The sequence below is a fragment of the Oryx dammah genome, unplaced genomic scaffold (genome assembly GCF_014754425.2).
Source record: "Oryx dammah isolate SB20612 unplaced genomic scaffold, SCBI_Odam_1.1 HiC_scaffold_18, whole genome shotgun sequence".
Taxonomy (NCBI): domain Eukaryota; kingdom Metazoa; phylum Chordata; class Mammalia; order Artiodactyla; family Bovidae; genus Oryx; species Oryx dammah.
In genome coordinates, this window is record NW_024070202.1 from 111,732,581 (window position 1) to 111,754,670 (window position 22,090).

The following is a 22,090-nucleotide window of genomic DNA, read 5'->3' on the forward strand; positions in this document are numbered from 1 at the left end:
AATATCTTTGGATGCAGTGTTTCAGAGAAAAAAATAATCTATGAACCATTGCTTTTTTTTCCCCTTCTTTTTCTTGGCAGCGCCTCAAAGCTTGTGGGATTCTAGCTCCCCCACCAGGGATTGATTTGGGGCCATGGCAGCGAGAGCGCATGGAATCCTAACCACTGAACCACCAAGAGATTCCCAACCTCCCAATCATTGCTTTATAGCAATGTCTATTACAGTCTACTGATGTTTCATTTTCTGTCATCCTGCAGAAGTGCAGGTCAGCCGTTCTCTAAGGTGAAACATGAACCCTCTAAAGTCAGGAATTCTTTGGATGGCGTACAACTCTCTCCCTGAGGTATAAACATTCTGCTCTCATGCAACCTGCACCAAATGTGACAAATGGGGTGTTTTCCTGTATTTCTATTTGTATTATGTTACTTTGAATGTTTGTTTGAAAACTCTCTACACAGAACTGTTGTTGCCTGTCATGCTTCCTGCTTAGCTTTATTACTTTGTCTTAACTCAAGACTTTAGTCATCTGCCTAGAAAGTCACTCCTGGAAATCTCGTTCACTCTCAGTTGCAAACAGCATGTGTTCTGGAACTCCCAAACCTACCTCCTGTCTCCATCTCTTATATAAGTTCTAGTCTGGGGGAGGGGGAGGTAAATTAGGAGTTTGAGATTAATATATACAGCAAAAAGAACCTAATGTATAGCACAGGGAACTATACTCAATATTTTGTAGTAACTAATAAGGGAAAAGAATCTCAAAGAAATAGACACACACACATACATATATATATATGTATGTATAACTAAATCACTTTGCTGTACACCTGAAACACATTGTATATCAACTACACTCCAACTGAAAACAAAAAACAAACTCTAGTCCCATATAACTTAGCACCTTCAGTTTTTTCTTCAACCCAGCTTAACCAAAATTTTCTTAAATTATCATCTTTTCCTTAAGGGTAACTATGCATAATCACTGTGGAACCTGCTATGACACTTCAGCATTCACATCGACACACCCCAATTCAGAGAACTCATTTTATTGCTATTAGCTTCAAGTAAATGAATTAAACCAAACCCAGTATCATTTCAGACCTGCAACAAAATTCACTGGATTGAAACCCCTGCTTATGTTCATACTATGAAGAGAAGAGCTGACATTTAACAGTCACCCCATGCTTTGGAGAACAGTACTGGAGGGCTTTCCAGCTGCCTAAATTCACGTTGGGATTTCAGTTAGCTTATTAGCATGTCATGGGAAAATTACCCCATAAGATGGTGGGAAGAAAAAATACCTCTTTTTACCAATGGATAAAAAAATATATTAATAGCTGGTGATGTTTTAAATGAGAGAATCTTCGTGGTTTCTCCTATTCCTAACTTGCATTCCATTCTTGCTCTGTCTTACCAGATGTGGGGTTCGGCTGTGGCTTCCCAGGCACTTCCCGCTTTGGGTGCCCTCCTCAGCCTCAACTCCAGTCGGCCTCGATCATCGCAAACAGCTGGCTGAGCCTTTTCTTAACGTCAGGCTCTCTGCGGACACGGCAGGATTTCGTGTGCACTCGCACGTGTTCGGCCAGTTTCGACTTGTAAATGAAGCCCTTGCCGCAGTCCGCACAGGCAAACGGCCGGTCGGGCCGGTGGATGCGCTGGTGCCGGAGCATGTGGCCCCTTTCCCGGAAGTTTTTGTCGCACTCGGGGCAACGGAAAGGCCTCTCCCCGGTGTGCAGGCCCTGGTGGCTGAGCAGCTGCGCCTTCAAGCGGAAGCGCTTGTCGCACTGTGGACACTGGAAGGGCTTCTCGCCTGTGTGCGTCCGGACGTGCTCCACGAGCTTTGACTGCTTGGCGAAGCCCTTGCCGCATTCACAGGAGAAGGGCATCGGGCCGCCATGTAGCAGCTGGTGCGCCTTCAGGTCGGCCTTTACGCGGTAGCTCTTACCGCAGTCGGGGCATGGGAAGGGCCTCTCGCCGGTGTGCAGGCGCCGGTGGCTCCGCAGCTGCCCCTGGAGGCGGAAGCGGCGGCCGCAGTCCGCACAGCCGAAAGGCCGCTCGCCGCTGTGCACGCGGAAGTGCTCAGCCAGCTTGGACGGCCGCGTGAAGCCCCGGCCGCACTCAGCGCACTGGAAGGGCCGCTCGCGGCTGTGCGTGCGCTCGTGCGCCTTCAGGATGCCCTTGAGGCGGAAGCTCTTGCCGCATTCGGCACAGCCGAAGGGCCGCTCGCCGCTGTGCACCCGCAGGTGCTCACGCAGCTTGCACGGATGGGCGAAGCCGCGGCCGCACTCGCCACACGCCAGCGGCCTCTCACCTCCGTGCCGCAGCCCGTGGGCCCGCAGCGGGCTCCTCAGGCGAAAGCCCAGGCCGCACTCCGGGCCTGCGCAGGGCGGTTCGTGCGAGGGCGGCTGCCGGTGGAGCCGCAGCCGCCCGCATTGGCGGAAGGCCCGACCGCACTCAGCGCACCGGCAGGGCCGCTCCGCGCTGTGCACGTGGGGGTAGTCAGAGCGCCCGCACCGCTGGGAGGGACGCCGGCTGCACGTACCATAGGAGGACGGCCTCTCCCCTCTGGGGCCAGGCTTGAGGGCCTCCGGCCCCCCAGCCCAGCAGCCACACTCCTGACCAGCCAGGTTCGAGCTCGGAGGGAGCTCGGCCCGCTCAGAGGCCGCCCCGGCGCCCTCTCTCGGGGAGACTGGCCTCTCCACGCCCGGGGGGGCCCGGGAGGCACTCTTGATACAACCAGGGTACGGAGGCGGCCTTGGCAGCGTCAGGCGGCGGCCACACGTTTCTCCGCTTTCGAGGCCCAGCAGGTGGCTCTCCTCAGCCCGGACAGCCAGGAGGCTAAGCAAGCTCGGCTTCCGGCGGAAACCCCGCCCACATCCCGGGCAGCGGAAGTAGGTCTGGCTCCGAGACTGCTGTGCCTCGGGTTGTTTGCCGAGTTGCTTCCAGGCCTTCGAGTGGCTCCCCTGGTGCGGCTCTAAGAGGTTCTCATGCCAAAAGCTTTCCCCACAGAAGGCACAAGACTGCTGGAGGCCCTCCTCTGAGGCGGTTTTCTGGAAGCCTGGGAGACCCAGGGCCCTAGGGCTGGCGATTCTCTCTCTTTGGGTGGGTTCCCTGGAGCTGTGGACCGCTGGGAATAGAGCCCAAGTGTTATGTCTCTGTGGGTTCACGAGGGCGACGGCTTGGTCAGGCCTGAAGGAAACATCTTCACTTTTTTCTGATAAGGGTTCACAGGAACGGTGGCTTTGAAGAGGATCCACTTGGAAATAGTAATGAGCTTCTTCTGAACTCACAGCTTGTTGGTTTCCTGAAACTGAAAACAAGATTCAGTCAGTGTCCCAGCCTATGTCATGGCTAAGGCTTTTGTGGCCAGAAGCGGTAATCTGCGGTGGCCCAGGAGCCCAACTTTCACTGAACTAAACCAGCAGCTCCTTTCAGTGGCGGTCAATTTCATGACCAGGAGAATCATGAGCCCTAGTTTAGGACTAAACTGAACAGACCTATCTTAGAATACTATTGAAAAAAGGACACTTAGGTTACAAATGTAGGGCCTAGGCTCCGGCATCAGACTGGGTTCAAATCCAGTCTTTTCACTGTGCTGCCTTTGTCAAGCTAATCTCCCGCTTCAGTTCCTTTTCCTGTTAGAAATGGATACAGCAATACATAACTGTTATGAGGACTGTAAGAATTAATGTGTGTAAAGTGCTTAGTGTGGGTGTGGGATGCTGCAGGTACTCTGTAAATGTTCACCATTATTATGACCTGGGGACCACCAGTCTTGTCCCATTTGGATGTGCAGACATTCTTGATTCAAAAAATAATGACGGTAATGTTCCTCGCAGCATTAAGCCCTGGCTAACACTATGGCTGGGCTTCCCAAGTGGCTCAGTTATAAAGAACCCGCTTACCAACAAAGGAGATGTAGGTTTGATCCCTGGGTAGGGATCTCCTTCCTGGAGAAGGAAATGACAACCCATTCCAGGGTTCTTGCTTGGAAAATCTCATGGACAGAGGAGCCTGGTGCGCTACAGTCCTCAAGGTCACAAAAATGTCAGACACAGCTTAGAGACTAAACACCACCACTCACTCCAGTACTCTTGCCTGGAAAATGTCATGGACAGAGGAACCTTGTAGGCTACAGTCCATGGGGTCGCAAAGAGTTGGACATGACTGAGCGACTTCACTCACTCACTCATGGTTATATGTAATCCATGAGCTGTCCTAAGACCAGCTGTTCCTCCCTCCTCACCTCTATTCCTATCAATCTTGTAAAAAGGTTTCTTAGAGAAGAACTGATAACAGAGGTAAAAAGTGAAATAATTTGTGAGTAAAACTCTTTACTCTCCTGAAACAGGCAGCTAAAAAGTAAACTATTGACAAGATTTCTTGGAATGATGTTCCCATTTGACTTTCTCTTTCCTTACTCTGTTAAAGAATCTGCCTGCAATGCAGAAGACCCCAGTTCAATTCCTTGGTCAGGAAGATCCACTGGCAAAGGGACAAGCTACCCACTCCAGTATTCTTGTGCTTCCCTCATGGCTCAGCTGGTAAAGAATCTGCTTGCAATGCAGGAGACCTGGGTTCAGTCCCTGGGTTGGAAAGATCCCCTGCAGAAGGGAAAGGCTATCCACTCCAGTATTCTGGCCTGGAGAATTCCATGGACTATATAGTCCATGGGGTCACAAAGAGTCAGACACGACTGAGTGACTCACTTTTTCCTTGCTCTACTACTGACTGTTAAGAATCCAAAAATCTTAGACTTTGTTATCATGACAAGAAACAGAGGAGTTGCTGATTCCCCCTTCCTGAAGAATAGCGCGTATTTGCTGAACTCTTACTGTGTTGCCAGGTATCATTTTAACAGTCTACATATATCGACTCATTTAATCATATAATGTAGATACTTAAATCTTTATAGGTCAAGTGAAAGTTGCTGAGTCGTGTCCGACTCTTTGTGACCCCATGGACTATACAGTCCATGGAATTTTCCAGGCCAGAATACTGGAGTGAGTAGCCATTCCCTTCTCCAGGGGATCTTCCCAACCCAGGGATCAAACCCTGGTCTCCCACATTGCAGGTGATTCTTTACCATCTGAGCCACCAGGAGAGGATGAGTAACTTGCCCAGGAAAAGGCAAGACCCAGACTCAGGATCCAGAACCCATAATCCTAGCTACTGTGCTTTACTGCCTTTCTCTGGAATATACCAGATGTTAAGCCTCAGTTGAGTCAAACAGGAAGGCAACGCCAAAGAACTGGAAATACGAAACGTGAATGTAACGTCTTAAGGACAGAACCATAAGAAATCATCTTAAAACTCACCTGAAAATGGCTGTCCTTCAATAACTGGATCAAAATGCAAATCAGCAGTGGAGCAAATTATGTTTCTTGATTCCTGTGATTCTCCCCGTTTCTTAAAGAGCTCTCTCCCCTGCTCAATCCAGGATATTAGTTCTGGTTTGGGAAGTCCATTATCTGTACAGAAAAGTCAGACGGAGTAGTTTGGTTTCCTTGAGCACTGAATTTAGGAGCACAGTAAGTTGTTTTTAAATTTCCTAAATCTACTCCTGGTAAAATATATGAGAAGAGATGTTAGAAAAATAGAGTATAGGTTTACACAAAGAAGCAAAACTGCCCACATTTTGTAACACTGCTTACTAACTGACTGGGACCTTTAGATGAGTTGTATGTTTAATTTTGTTTTGGACCCTGTAGAGCTAGCAATGCTGCATTCTGTCATGGGTTTATTAAAACTCACCAGTAGTGTGCTTTGAGAATGCTGGAACAACACCTGAGACAACTGGCAATATCTTGGGAATACAGGGTATACAAAAATAAGAACAAGAATGACTATTCTAGGAAATTTCAATGTACGTAGCTTCAGCTAAAACATTCTCTGAGGAGTACTTTTGGTAACATTACAATCACAATCTAAAACACAATTGAATTCTGCTAGAATAGAAGGGGTCGCAATGAATGAACAAATGAAAACACTTACACAATTCTCTAATACATGACCCTGGTACCCTAGGAGAAAAGTTCACTCTATTTTCAAGTAAAACTTTCTTTCAATTGTATATATATATATTTAAAAGAAATAAAGTCTGACACTGTTTCTACTTTTTCCCCATCTATTTCCCATGAAGTGATGGGACCAGATGCCATGATCTTCGTTTTGTGAATGTTGAGCTTTAAGCCAACTTTTTCACTCTCCTCTTTCACTTTCATCAAGAGGCTTTTTAGCTCCTCTTCACTTTCTGCCATAAGGGTGGTGTCATCTGCATATCTCAGGTTATTGATATTTCTCCCGGCAATCTTGATTCCAGCTTGTGTTTCTTCCAGTCCAGCATTTCTCATGATGTACTCTGCATAGAAGTTAAATAAGCACGGTGACAATATGCAGCCTTGATATACTCCTTTTCCTATTTGGAACCAGTCTGTTGTTCCATGTCCAGTTCTAACTGTTGCTTCCTGACCTGCATACAGATTTCTCAAGAGGCAGGTCAGGTGGTCCGGTATTCCCATCTCTTTCAGAATTTTCCACAGTTGATTGTGATCCACACAGTCAAAGCCTGTGGCATAGTCAACAAAGCAAAAATCTCCTGCTTTTTTCCATGATCCAGCAGATGTTGGCAATTTGATCTCTGATTCCTCTGCCTTTTCTAAAACCAGCTTGAACATCAGGGAGTTCACGGTTCACATATTGCTGAAGCCTGGCTTGGAGAATTTTGAGCATTACTTTACTAGCATGTGAGATGAGTGCAACTGTGTGGTAGTCTGAGCATTCTTTTGCATTTCCTTTCTTTGGGATTGGAATGAAAACTGACCCTTTCCAGTCCTGTGGCCACTGCTGTGTTTTCCAAATTTGCTGGCATATTGAGTGCAGCACGTTCACAGCATCATCTTTCAGGGTTTGAAACAACTCAACTGGAATTGCATCACCTCCACTAGCTTTGTTCGTAACGATGCTTTCTAAGGTCCACTTGACTTCACATTCCAAGATGTCTGGCTCTAGATTAGTGATCACATCATCATGATTATCTGGGTCGTGAAGATCTTTTTTTGTACAGTTCTTCCATGTATTCTTGCCAACTCTTAATATCTTCTGCTTCTGTTAGGTCCCTACCATTTCTGTCCTTTATCAAGCCCATCTTTGCATGAAATATTCCCTTGGTATCTCTAATTTTCTTGAAGAGATCTCTAGTCTTTCCCATTCTGTTGTTTTCCTCTATTTCTTTGCACTGATTGCTGAGGAAGGCTTTCTTATCTCTTCTTGCTATTCTTTGAAACTCTGCACTCAAATGGGTATCTTTCCTTTTCTCCTTTGCTTTTCGCCTCTCTTCTTTTCACAGCTATTTGTAAGGCCTCCCCAGACAGCCAGTTTGCTTTTTTGCATTTCTTTTCCATGGGGATGGTCTTGATCCGTCTCCTGTACAATGTCACGAACCTCAGTCCGTAGTTCATCAGGCACTTTATCTATCAGATCTAGGCCCTTAAATATATTTCTCACTTCCACTGTATAGTCATAAGGGATTTGATTTAGGTCATATCTGAATGGTCTAGTGGTTTTCCCTACTTTCTTCAATTTAAGTCTGAATTTGGCAATAAGGAGCTCATGATCTGAGCCACAGTCAGCTCCCATTCTTCTTTTGGTTGACTGTATAGAGCTTCTCCATCTTTTGCTGCAGAGAATATAATCAATCTGATTTCGGTGTTGACCATCTGGTGATGTCCATGTGTAGAGTCTTCTCTTGTATTGTTGGAAGAGGGTGTTTACTATGACCAGTGCATTTTCTTGGCAAAACTCTATTAGTCTTTGCCCTGCTTCATTCCACATTCCAAGGCCAAAGTTCCTGTTACTCCAGGTGTTTCTTGACTTCCTACTTTTGCATTCTAGTCCCCTATAATGAAAAGGACATCTTTTTTGGGTGTTAGTTCTAAAAGGTCTTGTAGGTCTTCATAGAACCGTTCAACTTCAGCTTCTTCAGCGTTACTGGTGGGGCATACACTTGGATTACTGTAATACTGAATGATTTGCCTTGGAAATGAACAGAGATCATTCTGTCATTTTTGAGATTGCATCCAAGTACTGCATTTCAGACTCTTTTGTTGACCATGATGGCTACTCCATTAGTATGAGAAATGCTGCAATATGAAAGAAGTGGTCTGGCTGGTAGATGTTAGCAGGAGAAGCAGAGGGAATATAGGAGAACTAATTACCTTATCTTTATAGACTGGAGGGATTAAGAGATACCAAGTTGATGAAACATGATCTAGAAGTTTATCATTTAAATTATAAAGGTAGCAAATAGAGGCACTAAAAAACTATCAAAATTTGAGAAGGAGATAGAAGAAGGATAGTACACAGTAAGGAGTTAACGCTGTCTAAACTAGATAAACAAAGAAACACAGGTATGAGCATGATAGACTAAAGGAAACCAAAGTAAGAACTAATGCAGAAATGGTTAAGTTATTGCCTTTGAGGAATGAACTGAGTGGGGGCAGGGATGGGATGAGAGTGAAACAAGAGACTTATCTTTCATTCTGAAGCTCTTCCAAACAGACTGATTTTTTAAAAAATCATATTTAATAATAAAATTATAAAGACTAAGCAAAAAGACTAAAAGGAACACCATTAGAATAACTACCAGAAACAATTGCAGTTAAACACCTTAGTGTGTATTGCCTTCTGAAATCACATTGCAAAAAAAGATAACATTAGCTTTCCTGAGGCATATGGACACCACTGTAAAAGCTGACAGGTAGGAACATCATCCTGGAGGAGGAACTGGCAACCCACTCCAGTATTCTTTCCTGGAAAATCCCATGAACAGAGGAGTCCAGCTAGTCCATGGGGGTCACAGAGTCGGACACAACTGACCACAGCACACACACACACACAGAGGAACATCATAGGTTAAAGATACACAGGGTTGTTTATGGATATGGGTAAGGCATGTGTCCATGTGGAAAATCATGGCAACCTCTGGGTATACAGTGATTAAAAGTCCTGCCATATATTTAGTCACCTCTGACCATGTTATATTACACAGTCATAAGTATTCTCATGTAGCAACATCTACCCTTGAGTAAGGGTTAGCAATACTTACAGATACTAATGAAAGTCTCTGGGTAAAAATGCCTTTCTGAGTTAATTTCTGAGAAACCTGGCAAACTGAGAAACAGGGGTTATCAAGTGACTGAGACCCCTAACAGGAGCCAGTTCCATGTGTTCAGTTCAGTCACTCAGTCGTGTCCGACTGTTTGCGACTCCATGAATCGCAGCACGCCAGGCCTCCCTGTCCATCACTAACTCCTGGAGTTCACTCAGACTCACGTCCATCGAGTCAGTGATGCCATCCAGCCATCTCATCCTCGGTCGTCCCCTTCTCCTCCTGCCCCCAATCCCTCCATGCGTTAGCCAGAGTTAAAGACTTCTTACCTAGAGAAAGGAGAATCTCATAATTGGCTCTCATTACTTGCTTGTAAAGCTCCTTCTGCCATGCCTCTAGATTCTGCCATTCTTGCTCTGAGAAATAAATGGCCACATCTTCAAAAGTCAGAGGAAACTGAAATTATAGACATAATACATATACTGTCATCAGTTCAGTCACTCGGTCATGTACGACTCCTTTCGACCCCATGGACTGCAGCACAGCATGCTTATACAGTCATTATTGCTTCAAAACTCCACTTCCTTGTCATAAATTTAAGAATTTCACAGTGTAGTGTTTTTATCTGTTAGGCAGCCTCTCCCTTGGGAACAGCTCCTCCCCTACTCCCATCATGTGGTTCTGTTTGGTGACCACAATCACCTCTTCCACTTGTTTCTCTATGCTTCATCCAGCTCCGAATGCATATGTATAGAATGCAATTCCTTCATTTTTCCTTTAAACAAAAGTGGGAACAAATCACTGTGTAACTTCTTTCAATGTCATCTTCCTGAAAAGTGAAGGTGAAGTTGCTCAGTTGTGTCTGACTGTTTGTGACCCCATGGACTGTAGCCTACCAAGCTCCTCTGTCCATGGGATTTTCTAGGCAATAGTACTGGAGTGAATTGCCATTTCCTTCTCCAGGGGATCTTCCTGACCGAGGGATCGAACCCAGTTCTCCCGCCTTGTAGACAGACACTTTACCGTCTGAGCCACCAGGGAGGTCCTAGGTCAATTTATACAGGCAAAATCGGGTTTTTCTAAATTGCATTATTCATGGGTACACATAACCCACTGATGATACATATTTTCCATTTCCTTTATGAATTACCAACAATGCTCTGATATGCTTCTTTATATATGAGTGGTTTTACTTCTGCAGGAAAAGGCTAAAAATGAGAACTACTAAATCAAAGGATAGAAACACCTTCTATTTACTAGATATCACTAGATTGCCTTTCAAAAAGAATCCAGCACTTAAACCTTGCCAATAAAGAGAGACATTTTTTTAAAGAGCTCCTTTAGAATGCCTTGTAGGGCCCACTTTAAAAATAAGATTTAGTTATCTGCTTTTGGCTGTGCTGGGTCTCAGTTGCTGCGTGGGCTTTTTCTCTAGTTGCAGTGAACAGGAGCTATTCTCTAGTTGCGGTGCTAGGACCGCTCATCGTGGTGGCTTCTCTCGTCGTGGCACACAGGCTCTAGGGTGCACAGGCTTCAGTAGCTGTGGTTCCTGAGATCTACAGTGAAGGCTCAATAGTTGTGGTGCACTGGCTTAGTTGCTCCGTGGCATGCAGGCTCTTCCTGGACCAGGGATTGAACCTGTATCTCCTGCATTGGCAGGTGGATTCTCTACCACCGAGCCACCAGGCAAGTCCAAAGGTGTCAAGGTTCTTTACATCTTTACCAGTACAGATGTTCTTAAACTTCGCTTGTTTATTTATTGGCCTATGTGACAGGTAAAAAATTGTATTTCATTGTTTTAATTTGCATTCGTGAGACTCTGCAACCTTATTTTGTATTTCAGCGGGGGGGCGGGGTTCCCCACATCTTTGTGCATGCTTGCTCTCATCCTTGGCTCAGCATTTTAGTGGGTTTTTATCATTTGAATTAACTTTCTTCAGTTCAGTTCAGTTCAGTTGCTCAGTCGTGTCCGACTCTTTGCGACCCCATGAATCGAACTTTCTTACATTAGGGTTAATAGATGACTTAGAAGACTTTCCCTATTCTAAAATTATAAAATATATTCTGAAATCTTTGTAATGTTTTTTATGACTTTATTAGAATGAAATCTTTTTCCATCTGGGACTTATTTTTATATATATATATATAAGAATTCTTTTTCCAAAGAGATATTCAGCTGTCACAAAACATACTGACTAGTCTCTGTTTACCACAGATTTGGGATCATTTTTTCATAAACTAGTTTTCCATTTATACTTGGTTATATTTTTGTTCCACTGGTGATTCTGTGTATTCTTGCTCCAATACTGCACTGTTTAATTCTTACATTTTTATCAAATTATTTGCCATTTAAAGGGATATGGCCATCTACCACCACCTAGATCCTGATCTTTTATTTTTAATTGGAGGATACTTGTTTTACAATGTTAATTCCTGCTGTACAACATTACAAGTCAGTCATTTATATATATGTGTGTGTATGTGTATATATATATATATATATATGTGTGTGTGTGTGTGTGTATGTATGTACACACTCTCATCCCATTGAGCCTCACTCACATCACCCCCCCTTTTTTAAAGGAAATTGTCATGACTTTTCTTGTCTATTTTCTCTTCTAAATAAACAGAGAAATTATTTTGTCAAAGTTATATAAATACTATTGGGATGCTAATGGGAATATACTAAATGTATGAATTTTTATTGAACTGGATCTCTAAATTATGACATCTTCCCATCCAGAAACATCTTTTATTTACCTAGATTTTTTGTAAAATTTAAAATTTAATGTTTTCTTTGTACAAATCTTATATAAGTCTTGACAGATTCATTCCTAGGAATTTGAGAGTTCTGTTTGCTACTATGAGAACTGAACCGAGTAGGAATATACAAAGTGCACACATACATCCCCTTAACACCTTCTAGCTGCCTTAGATTACCCTGCGGTGAGCCCTACCTATTCCCACTTGGTGTGATAAACCTTCCCTCTGAGTTCAGATAATGCTCCTTCACTACTTTACAGTAATTCTAAAGCTCCACCCCTTCTTATATCCACTTTTACAGGCACACTTCAGATCAAGGAGTAATTTCAACCTGCAAGTCTTATTATTTAAGAAATACATTTCATCAGGCTAAAGTACTTCCTCTGATGGGTCTGGGCAAAGTAAATAGAAAATCTAGAAAAAATTTATCCTTCGAGGTGCCATGAAGAACATTCATGATTCATGAAAAGAAGTCAAAATATCGACATTAACAGGAGTTTGGAACAAGTTGATTCCAACCATCATGGATAACTTTGAGGGGTTCGAGATTTCAGCAGAGGCAGTAACTGCAGATATGATGGACACAGCAAGAGAACTAGAATTCAGAGTGGAGGCTGAAGGTGTGACTGAATTGCTGCAAACTCAGGATAAAAGTTTAACAAATTAGGAGAGGCTTCTTATGGATGAGCAAAAACAGTGGTTTCTCCAGATGGAATCTACTCCTGCTGAAGATGCCATTTAGACTGTTAAAATGACAAGAAAGGATTTAGAATATCATAAACTTAGCTGATAAAGCAGTGGCAAGGTTCAAGAGGACTGACTCTAATTTTGAAAGTGCTGCTGCTGCTAAGTCACTTCAGTCGTGTCCGACTCTGTGCTACCCCATAGATGGCAGCCCACCAGGCTCCCCCGTCCCTGGGATTCTCCAGGCAAGAACACTGGAGTGGGTTGCCATTTCCTTCTGGTGAAATGCTATTAAACAGCATTACATGCTACAGAGAACTCATACCTGGAAGGAAGAGTCAATCCATCCCCCAAACTGCACTGCTATCTTATTTTAAGAAACTGCCAGTCATGCCAACCTTCAGTAACTACCACCCTGATCAGTCAGCATCCATCAACGTGGAGTAAGACGCTCCAACAGCAGTAAGATTACAACTTCCTAGAGGCTCAGATGATGGTGAGGACTTTTAGCCATAGAGTATTTTTAATTGAGGGTTGTACATTGCTTTTTAAGACATAATACTGCTGCATACTCAACAGACTATAGTGTAAACGTAATTTTTATACACCATGGGAAACCAAAAAAAGAAAAAGACTTCTTTTATTCTGATAGTTGCTTTATTGCAGTAGTTCTAAAATCAAACCCAAAATATCCCTGAGGTATGCCTGCATCTGTAATTTTCACTATAAATGTGTTACATATCTTTTGCATATTTAGGAATTACAGTTTTTGCTGAGATTATTTATTATATTTTTCGGTCTTTTTTGTTGTTGTTGCTATGTTTTATTTTGCTAAGGTCTTTAACAATACCTTAAAAGTAATGATCTCATGAGTTCATTTAGTAATCAGCTATAGCCTTAGGAAATGTATTTCTTAAGCAGTAAGACTTGAAAGACGAAATTACTCCTCCATCTGAAACTTGCTTGTGGAAGTCGGTGTAAAAACGCTCAATACGTAAACTTATAAAATATGGAAAGACATAAAACCTCAATTTCAACAAAACACTAAGTAAAATAATGTATATCCTACTTAGGTCTTTATATTCGACTTCTGTTCTTTCCAACGTGTCCTCCTTCCTTCTTACACTCAACACACTTCAACACATTAGGGTTTAATTTTGACCCTGCCAGCTATCATTTCAACCATTCAGAATCTAAACTTTAAAAACTATTTATTCGAAATTCGGTAACTATAATGTAAAAACCGACTGAACTTTAACACCCAGCGCTGGCCCCACACGAATTTTGATCCCTTCCGTCGTCTGGCCCCATCACTCACGGGCGCCCACGGCCCAGACTCTGCAGTTTCGCGCTCGGCTTTGTTCAGGGTTTGGCCACGGAGGAGCGGAGGTCCCCGGCTCCGTCCAGGGTCCAGTCCCCACACCATGCGCCTAGCGCGACCCTCATACCCCGCCCACCGGTCCGCGTCCGCCGCGCGAGGACCCCAGGACACTGACCCACCGAGCCGGAACCCGCGGACCCTCCCCGAGCCTGGGTCTGGGCGTCCGCGCTGGGGGAGCCCGTCTTACCGGAGCCGGCTCGGCCATGGGCCCTCGCGGTCCCACCAGGTGCCCGGCCGGGCTACCGCCAAGACAAGCTCCTGGCGGCCCCGCGTCACCTCCCCGGTGGCGGCCTCACGCTCCGCTCCGACCCGCAGGCCCGGCCCGGGCGCGGTGCACGCTGGAACTCACAGGCATCTCCGCCCCACAGCGTCCCCTGCGGCCGGGAGGAGCGGGAGCCGCCCATTCTGACTGCGACCCCATGGACTGCAGCAAGCCAGGCTTCCCTGTCTATCACCAATTCCCAGAGCTTGCTGAAACTCATGTCCATCAAATCAGTGATGCCATCAACCATCTCGTCTTCAATGAGATGAGAATGTCCTTCCCTTCTCCTGCCTTCAATCTTTCCTAGCATCAGGGTCTTTTTTATGTCAGCCCTTCCCATCAGGTGGCCAAAGTATTGGAGCTTCAGCTTCAGCATCAGTCCTTCCAGTGAATATTCAGGATTGATTTCCTTTAGGATTCACTGGTTTGATCTCCTTGCAGCCCAAGGGACTCTCAAGAGTCTTCTCCAAAACCACAGTTCAAAAGCATCAGTTCTTCTTTATGGTCCAACTCTCACCATAAATCAATTATAGTTAATTGAAAAAAAAAAGATTTAAAACTTTTTCCATCGAAAGACATAATAGACAAAACTATGTCACAGATTGAGAAAAAAATATTTGTAACATGGAAAGACATATATAAATAACTGCTAAAAATCATAAACTACCCTAGAGGAAAATGTGCAAAATTCACAGAAAAGAAAAAAAAATGAGTAGGCAATAAATGCACCACAATGTTCCATCTCATCATTAGTCAGGCAAATGCAATATGTTTATGAAGATGTGCGTATCCTGTCATCTGGCAATTCTTATCTCAGGGCTATTTTTGCACATATACACAAGAGCCATATCCTAGGATCTCTAAAGGAGCATTATTTTAAAAGTAAAAACAGGAAAATAATTTAAATGTCCAATCACCCAGAGGATAGCTGTCTTATGGGTTGGTTTTTTTTTTTCCCCTATACTCTGAAAACTAGCAGTAGAAATTAATGAACTATAGCTAAAGGCAGCACAAATGAATAGTATTAACATAATGCTGAGTGAGAAGCATGTTAGGGATTACACACAGTATGGTACCATTTACAAAGACTTTAGGACATATGAAACACTATATATTATTTATCAGTAATATATATATAGGAAAATGATAAAGATCTGTTCAGGAATAAGCACCCAGTTTGGGATAGTGGTGACTGATAGGGACTGGGGCAGATGAGGAGTGGTGAAGAGGCGATGGCAGAAACCAGGGCTGGTCACACAGGTGCTCTGTCACTTTGACTAATGCCTTACACCTTAAGTTGAGCCAAGGGCACAGAGGCAAACATCCTTTACACCCTTTAAATAGCTTGAATGTTTCAAGGTGCATGTACATAAACTGATCAAGTTATTGGGGTTTCCCAGGTGGTGCAGTGGTAAAGAATCCACCTGCTAATGCAGGAGACTCGGGTTCGATTCCTGATTTGGGAAAGGTCTCCTGGAGGAGGAAATGGCAATCCACTCCGGTATTATTGCCTGGGGAATCCCATGGACAGAGGAACCTGGCGGGCTGCAGTCCATGGGGTTGCAGAGTCAGACACGACTGAGCAACTGAGCACAGATCTATCTACATATGGTAATGTCTATGTTTCCATGTTACTTTCTCACTTCATGCCACCCTCTCCTGCCACACGTCTCTATGCCTGCATCACTATTTGCTACCCTGCAAATAGGTTCATCAGTATAATTTTTCTAGATTTCATATATATGTGTTAACACACAATGTTTTCCTATTTCTGGCTTATTTCAGGCTCTGGGTTCATCCACCTCACTAGAAATGAGTCAGATTCATTCCTGTTTATGACCAAGTCATATTCTGTTGTATATATGTATCACAACTTCTTTATCCATAAATTCATCTGTTGATGGACATCTAGGTTGCTTCAGATGTGTTAATTTTTAAGGAAACAGTTTACTTTGAAATGATCAGATTCACAGAAAGTTGCAAGGGTAGTAGAGAAAAGTGCATTATTGTAGTACACTGTCAAAACCATGAAACTGACATTGGCACTGTGTGTAAAGTTCTAGGGGTTTCATCACATGGGCTGGCTCATGTGACCAGCCTGCAAAGGAGGAAAAAAACTATGCCATCACCAGAGGTCTCCTTTGGGCTACTCCTTCATAATCACACTCACCATAACTGTCTATAACTATCTGTAACTTTGCCATTATAAAAAATGAAGTCATAGCACACAATCTTTTGAAATTGACTTTTTTTCAGTCATTATAATGCTCTTGACATCCATCCCAAGTTGTTTTTATTCATTATCAATATTTCATTTCTTTCTATTGCTGAGTAGTATTCAATGGTATGGATGTACCATAGTTTGGTTAACCATTTACCTTTTGAAGGATGATGTAACTGTTTCTAGTTTTTTTACTATTACCCAAAAAGCTGCTATAAACAATCCCATACAAGTTTTTGAGTGGGGGTACATTTTCATTTTTCTGGGACAAATACCCAGGACTATAATTGCTGGGTCATATGGAATGTTATTTGTTTAGGGTTGGGTTTTTTTTTTTTTGTATTGGAATTGTTTAGTTTTTTAAGAAACTATTTTCCAAAGTGGTTGAACCCTTCTACATTCCTACCAGCAACATATGAAAGATCATTTCTCAGCATCCTCACCAGCATTTGATAAGATTACTTATTTTTTATTTTCACTATTCTAATAGTTGTGCAATGATCTCATTGTGGTTTGAATTTGTGCTTCTCTAATGAATAATGATGAGAAACATCTTTTCATGTGCTTATTTCTCATCCACATATTCTCTTTGGTGAACTGTCTCTTTATGTTTTTTACCCATTTTCTAATTTCATTTTTTGTTTGTTTTGTTACTGCTGTGTTTTGAGAGTTTTTTACACATTCTAGATATGAGTCCATACTTGGCAGGTTATACTTAATTGAATGTAGAGTTTCCTGGCTAAGGTTTGGGATATGTCTTTTAAACTCTAAAACCAGTATTAAATTTTTTCATTAAAACACTATTGTATTCATGATAACTCTGAACTAGGAAAACCACTCAAACTGGTAAGTTTTCTATCCTTTCCTAGAGGAAGCTGTCTCCAGTCTTCCTCCTAGCTTTCCCTCATTTACTGATGAAGATGGTCTTCTCCGAGGCTACATTCTTCAGCAGCACTCAGAACTTGAGCCCAAGAGAAATCAGGACATTAGCAGAGCCCCGGCACAGGGCGAGAATAGCGCAGAAGCGGAGCGGACCACGGGCAAGGCCCCAGGTTTCTGCACGAGGCCCCAGCTATCATGTCACCTGTTCCCTGAAGCTCCCAGGACGTGCAAAAAACTCCTGTAATATATGCTATCTACTACAGCTTCTTTCATGTCATGTTTATATCTGTCATGGGCTGAATTACATACCCTCAAAGATATGTTGAAGTCTTAATCCCTGGTATTTGTGAATGTGATTTTATTTGCAAATGGGGGCTTTGCAGATATGACTAAGATGCAAGTTGAGATGAGGTCATGTGGGAGTAGGGTGGGCCCCTGATCCAGTGTGACTGGTGTCCTTTTAAGAGGGGGGAAAAGGGGCTTCCCCGTTGGTCCAGTGGCTAAGACTCCATATTCCCAATACAGGGGCCTGGGTTCGATCCCTGGTGCCACAACTAAAAGACCCAGCATACTGCAACTGAGCCAAATAAATATTAAAAATAAAAGAGAGAGAGAGAGAGAGGAGGAAAAGAGAAGCAGGGACACAGAGACACAGGAAGGGCACTATGGGATGACACTGCCAGAGGCCGCAGGGATGGCGATGTGTCTACAAGTCGAGAAACACCAAGAATTGTCAGCAAACCCCAGAAGCTAGGTAGGAGCAAGGAAGCTCCCTTCCTGGAGTTCAGAGGAAGTATGGCCCCTCGGACACCTTCATTTCAGAATTACAGTCTCCAGAACTGTGAGAAACTAAATTTCTGTTTTTTTAAGCCACCCAGTTGTGGTACTTTGTTGTGGCCACCCTAGGAAATGAATACATCATATAATTACACATTATGCATTGAGTTGAAATCATTTGCTTTTTTGCCACTTCCCACTCCTAAATAAAGCCATGGCCCCCAAGGAGAGAAAGTTTGTCTTACTCTACTCTTTATCCCGTGTAAAATAGCTGGCACTTGGAGGTACTCCTGAGTGATCATAAAACTTAAAAGAAATGTTATGATGTCAATGGTCGTTGCTGACTCTTCCAAAACCCAAAAGTTGTTCGTCTGTTTATGCGTACGTGATCAGTCGCTTCAGTCGTGTCCAACTCTTTGCAACCCCATGGACTGTAGCCCACCAGGCTCCTCTTCCATGGGATTCCTCAGGCAAGAATACTGAAGTGGGTTGCCATGCCCTCCTCCAGAGGATCTTCCTGACCCAAGAATTGAACTCACATCTCCTGTATCACAGGCAGATTCTTTACCCACTGAGCTGCCTGGGAAGCCCTCATCTGTTTATACCTGGTAGCAAAAAGATAATGCTGCATACTACTGAATGTTTTAAATAATAATGTCTTTGCAATGAAAAATCTGTAGCCATCTTCAGCCATCTCTGGTAGGCTCTCTCTTCTGACCTCATTCAGTTAACAATTTCACATTAATGTTGGTTTAAAGGCCATAAAGGAAGAGTGCAGCAATGTGGTCAAGAACTTGGGCTGGGGGGCTGCGCTGGTGGTCCAATATTTAAGATTCCATGCTCTCAATGCAGGGGACCTGGGTTCAGTACCGGGTCAGGGATCTAGATCCCACATACCACAAGTAAAGCTTCCTCATGCCTCTGAAGATTGAAGATGCTGAGTGCTGCAACTAAGACCTGGCACAACCAAGTAAATATTTTTTTTAAAAAGGGCTTGGGCTGTGGATTAAGAACAAGGTCCTACTCTGTAGCACAGGGAACTGAATTCAATATCCTGTGATAAACCATAAGAAAAAAAGAATATGAAAAAGAATACATATATACATGTATAGCTGAGTCACTTCGCGGTACAGCAGAAATTAAACACTACATTGTAAATCAATTCTATTTCAATAAAACTAAAAGAAAAAGAAAAAAATTGGGCTGGGAGGTTAAAGGAATTTGTATTTGAATTCTGACCTGTGCATTTCTTAGTCCTGTGACCTTGGGCGAATTATTTCACAAAGGCATGTTATCTTTATTGTAAACTAATTGAGAAGGCAGGAGGAGAAGGGGACAGAGGATGAGATGGTTGGATGGCATCACTGATTCAATGGACATGAGTTTGAGCAAGCTCCGGGAGTTCGATGGACAGGGAAGCCTGGCGTGCTGCAGTCCATGGGGCTGCAAAGAGTTGGATATGACAGAGTGACTGAACTGAACTGAGAAGATTGGATTATATAACATATTTAAAGAGCAAAGAACGGTCCCTGACATTTGGTACTCAATAAATGTTAGTGGTTATTGCTATAACAAATCATGCAAGAGAAAGACTTGAAGTTTTGTGTTTTCTTTTCCCCCCATAACCAGAAGAAAATTTAAGAATTTTCTTTATACTTTTAGATTAACATGACAAAACACAAATTTAGATGGCATAAAGGGAAACACTGACAGATTTGAGTACATAGAAATAAACTTTGGGGGACTTCCCTTGTGGTCCAGTGGTTAGGACTCCCACTCCCACTGCAAGGGGCAGGAGTTCAATCCCAGGTTGGGGAACTAAGATCCTCCATGCCACATGGTGTGGCCAAAACCCAAACAAAACTTTGGAACATTAAAAGACACAACAATAACAACAAAAATAAAGCAAAAGTGAGATTTATATATTGCTGGTGGGAATGTAAACTGGCCTAACTTCTCTGGATAGAAATCTAGTCATATATCTCAAAAGTCTAAAATAATCATATCTTTGCCCAGTAATCTCTCATCCATGGCAACTGCATCTAAGGAGATGATCAAAAAAGCTTATTAAAATTATGAACTGAGACAGGAGATAGATGGCCACCCTGCACCCCCCAGGATAAGCATTTGGAGTTCATCTCCTGTGGACCAACATCCAAAGTGAAAATAGGAGGGCAGTCGAGACAGCAAGCTGAGCCCTGCCCAGATAAGATAAGAGGCCACATATTTCTTATTCTTGAAGTCATGGAGACCTTCCTGACTAGAAAACTCCTTGGAGGTCAAAAGGGGAGTGATGTCAAGTCTACCCATAGGCCTCTTCGCTGGAATCCATCTTGGTTGAGGGATGCGTGTGCACACATGGGAGGATCCTGAGATAAACCAAATATGGACTCAGAACCAGATAAAGCAAGATGACTGGCCGAAGAAAACCTGGAAGAATGCGCCCTGCAAGTGATTTAAACTACCACTAGGGCGTGGCCATCTATGGGGTCGCACAGAGTCGGACAGACTGAAGCGACTCAGCAGCAGCAGCAGCAGCAGGGCGTGACTCTCTCTCTGAGTCCTCCTATGTGTCTATCCACATGTATTCGACTCTTTTTCCTCCTAATAAACACTTTACTTGTTTTAGTACTTTCCATCTTTGTGGGTATCCTTTTCTGTAAAGCCGAAGGGCCAGGGTCTTGTCACTGACCATTGGCCTAGTGGCTAGGATAGGGTGCTCTCACTGCAGCAACCTGACTTTAATCCCTGGCCAGAACCGAAACCCTGCTTCAAGCTGCTGCAGACCGAGGCCACCCGAGATCAGGAAAAGGAGACTCATCTTAAATGTATGTATTGGTAAAAATTAGAACCTAACTGTATAAATAAACTATTAAAACCTGTACAATGAAATACTGTATAAGCAATTCATTTATATCTTAAAAGAATATTTAATGCTGGGGAAGATATTCAAGTATATTTAGTAACAAAGGCAGCTTGCAAAATAGTACTTATGGTTCCAACTATGTTAAACAAACAGACAAACAAAAATACAGAGGGAAAAAAGAGGCCTGGAAGGATAGACACCAAAAGGCTGAGTATCTCTGAATAAGTGCAGTTATAGGTAGCTTTTGTCTTCTTTATGAAAAAGTGAAAGTGTTGGTCACTCTGTCGTGTCTGACTCTGCAACCCCATGGACGGTAGCCCGCCAGGCTCCTCTGACCATGGGGTTCTCCAGGCAAGAATACTGGAGTGGGTAGCCATTCCCTTCTCCAGGAGATCTTCCTGACCCAGGGATTGAACCTAGGTCTCTGCCACTGGAGGAAGACTCTTTACCATCTGAGCCACCAGCGAAGCCTCTGTCTTCTTTCTGGATCGCTGTATATTTCAAACATTCTGCAAAGCACAAAAAAGTATAATAAATGTTACTAGAGAAAGACAAAAGGCAGAAGTAGGAACTTCCCTGGCAGTCCAGTGGTTAAGACTCCATGTTCCCAATGCAGGAGGTGCACGTTCAATCCCTGATGGGGGAAGTAAGACTCCACATGTGCATGGCACAGCCAATTTTAAAAAAAGAAAATTTAGGTGTCAATTTCAGAATTCTGGTGGTCACTGGTGGCAAAAACAGAAAATGATTTCAACCTATTTACATCATATAAATATAAAATATTTAAATAATTAAAAAATAACACCCATTCTTTCAACCGAGATGAATAATAGCCGCTTGGAGATTTCCATCTACAATCATAATAATTTGATCACTGTACAACTCCCAGGCCTTTTGCATATTCCCAGATGAGAACTACATGCACATGTACTGGGAGGGCCCTATTTTCTCTTTGGCTTCAAGTTCAGTGTTTGGCCAAATTTTGCTGTTTAGCTGTGGCTTCAGCCTTGGCTACTGCGAAGTGGAATAGGTGAATGCTTACACAATACCATTTCTGGCATCCTTAAACCTGTAAATGAGTGAGACTGTACTGTTGGATAGATTTCCATCGCATCCCATCAGTGTACCAACCTTCAGTAACATCAACA

At 43.3% G+C, this 22,090-nt stretch overlaps 1 protein-coding gene across 1 annotated transcript; it reads right to left on the reverse strand.

Annotated features, from left to right (window-relative positions):
* Nucleotides 1–1,027: 1,027 nt before the first annotated feature.
* ZNF786 (zinc finger protein 786) lies at nt 1,028–14,236 on the reverse strand. The gene is made up of 4 exons (XM_040260325.1): nt 14,122–14,236; nt 9,436–9,562; nt 5,316–5,468; nt 1,028–3,307 (listed from the first exon to the last, which is right to left on the reverse strand). The coding sequence occupies exons 1-4, from the start codon at nt 14,137–14,139 to the stop codon at nt 1,473–1,475; spliced, it is 2,133 nt and encodes a 710-aa protein (XP_040116259.1). The 5' UTR covers nt 14,140–14,236; the 3' UTR covers nt 1,028–1,472.
* Nucleotides 14,237–22,090: the final 7,854 nt, after the last annotated feature.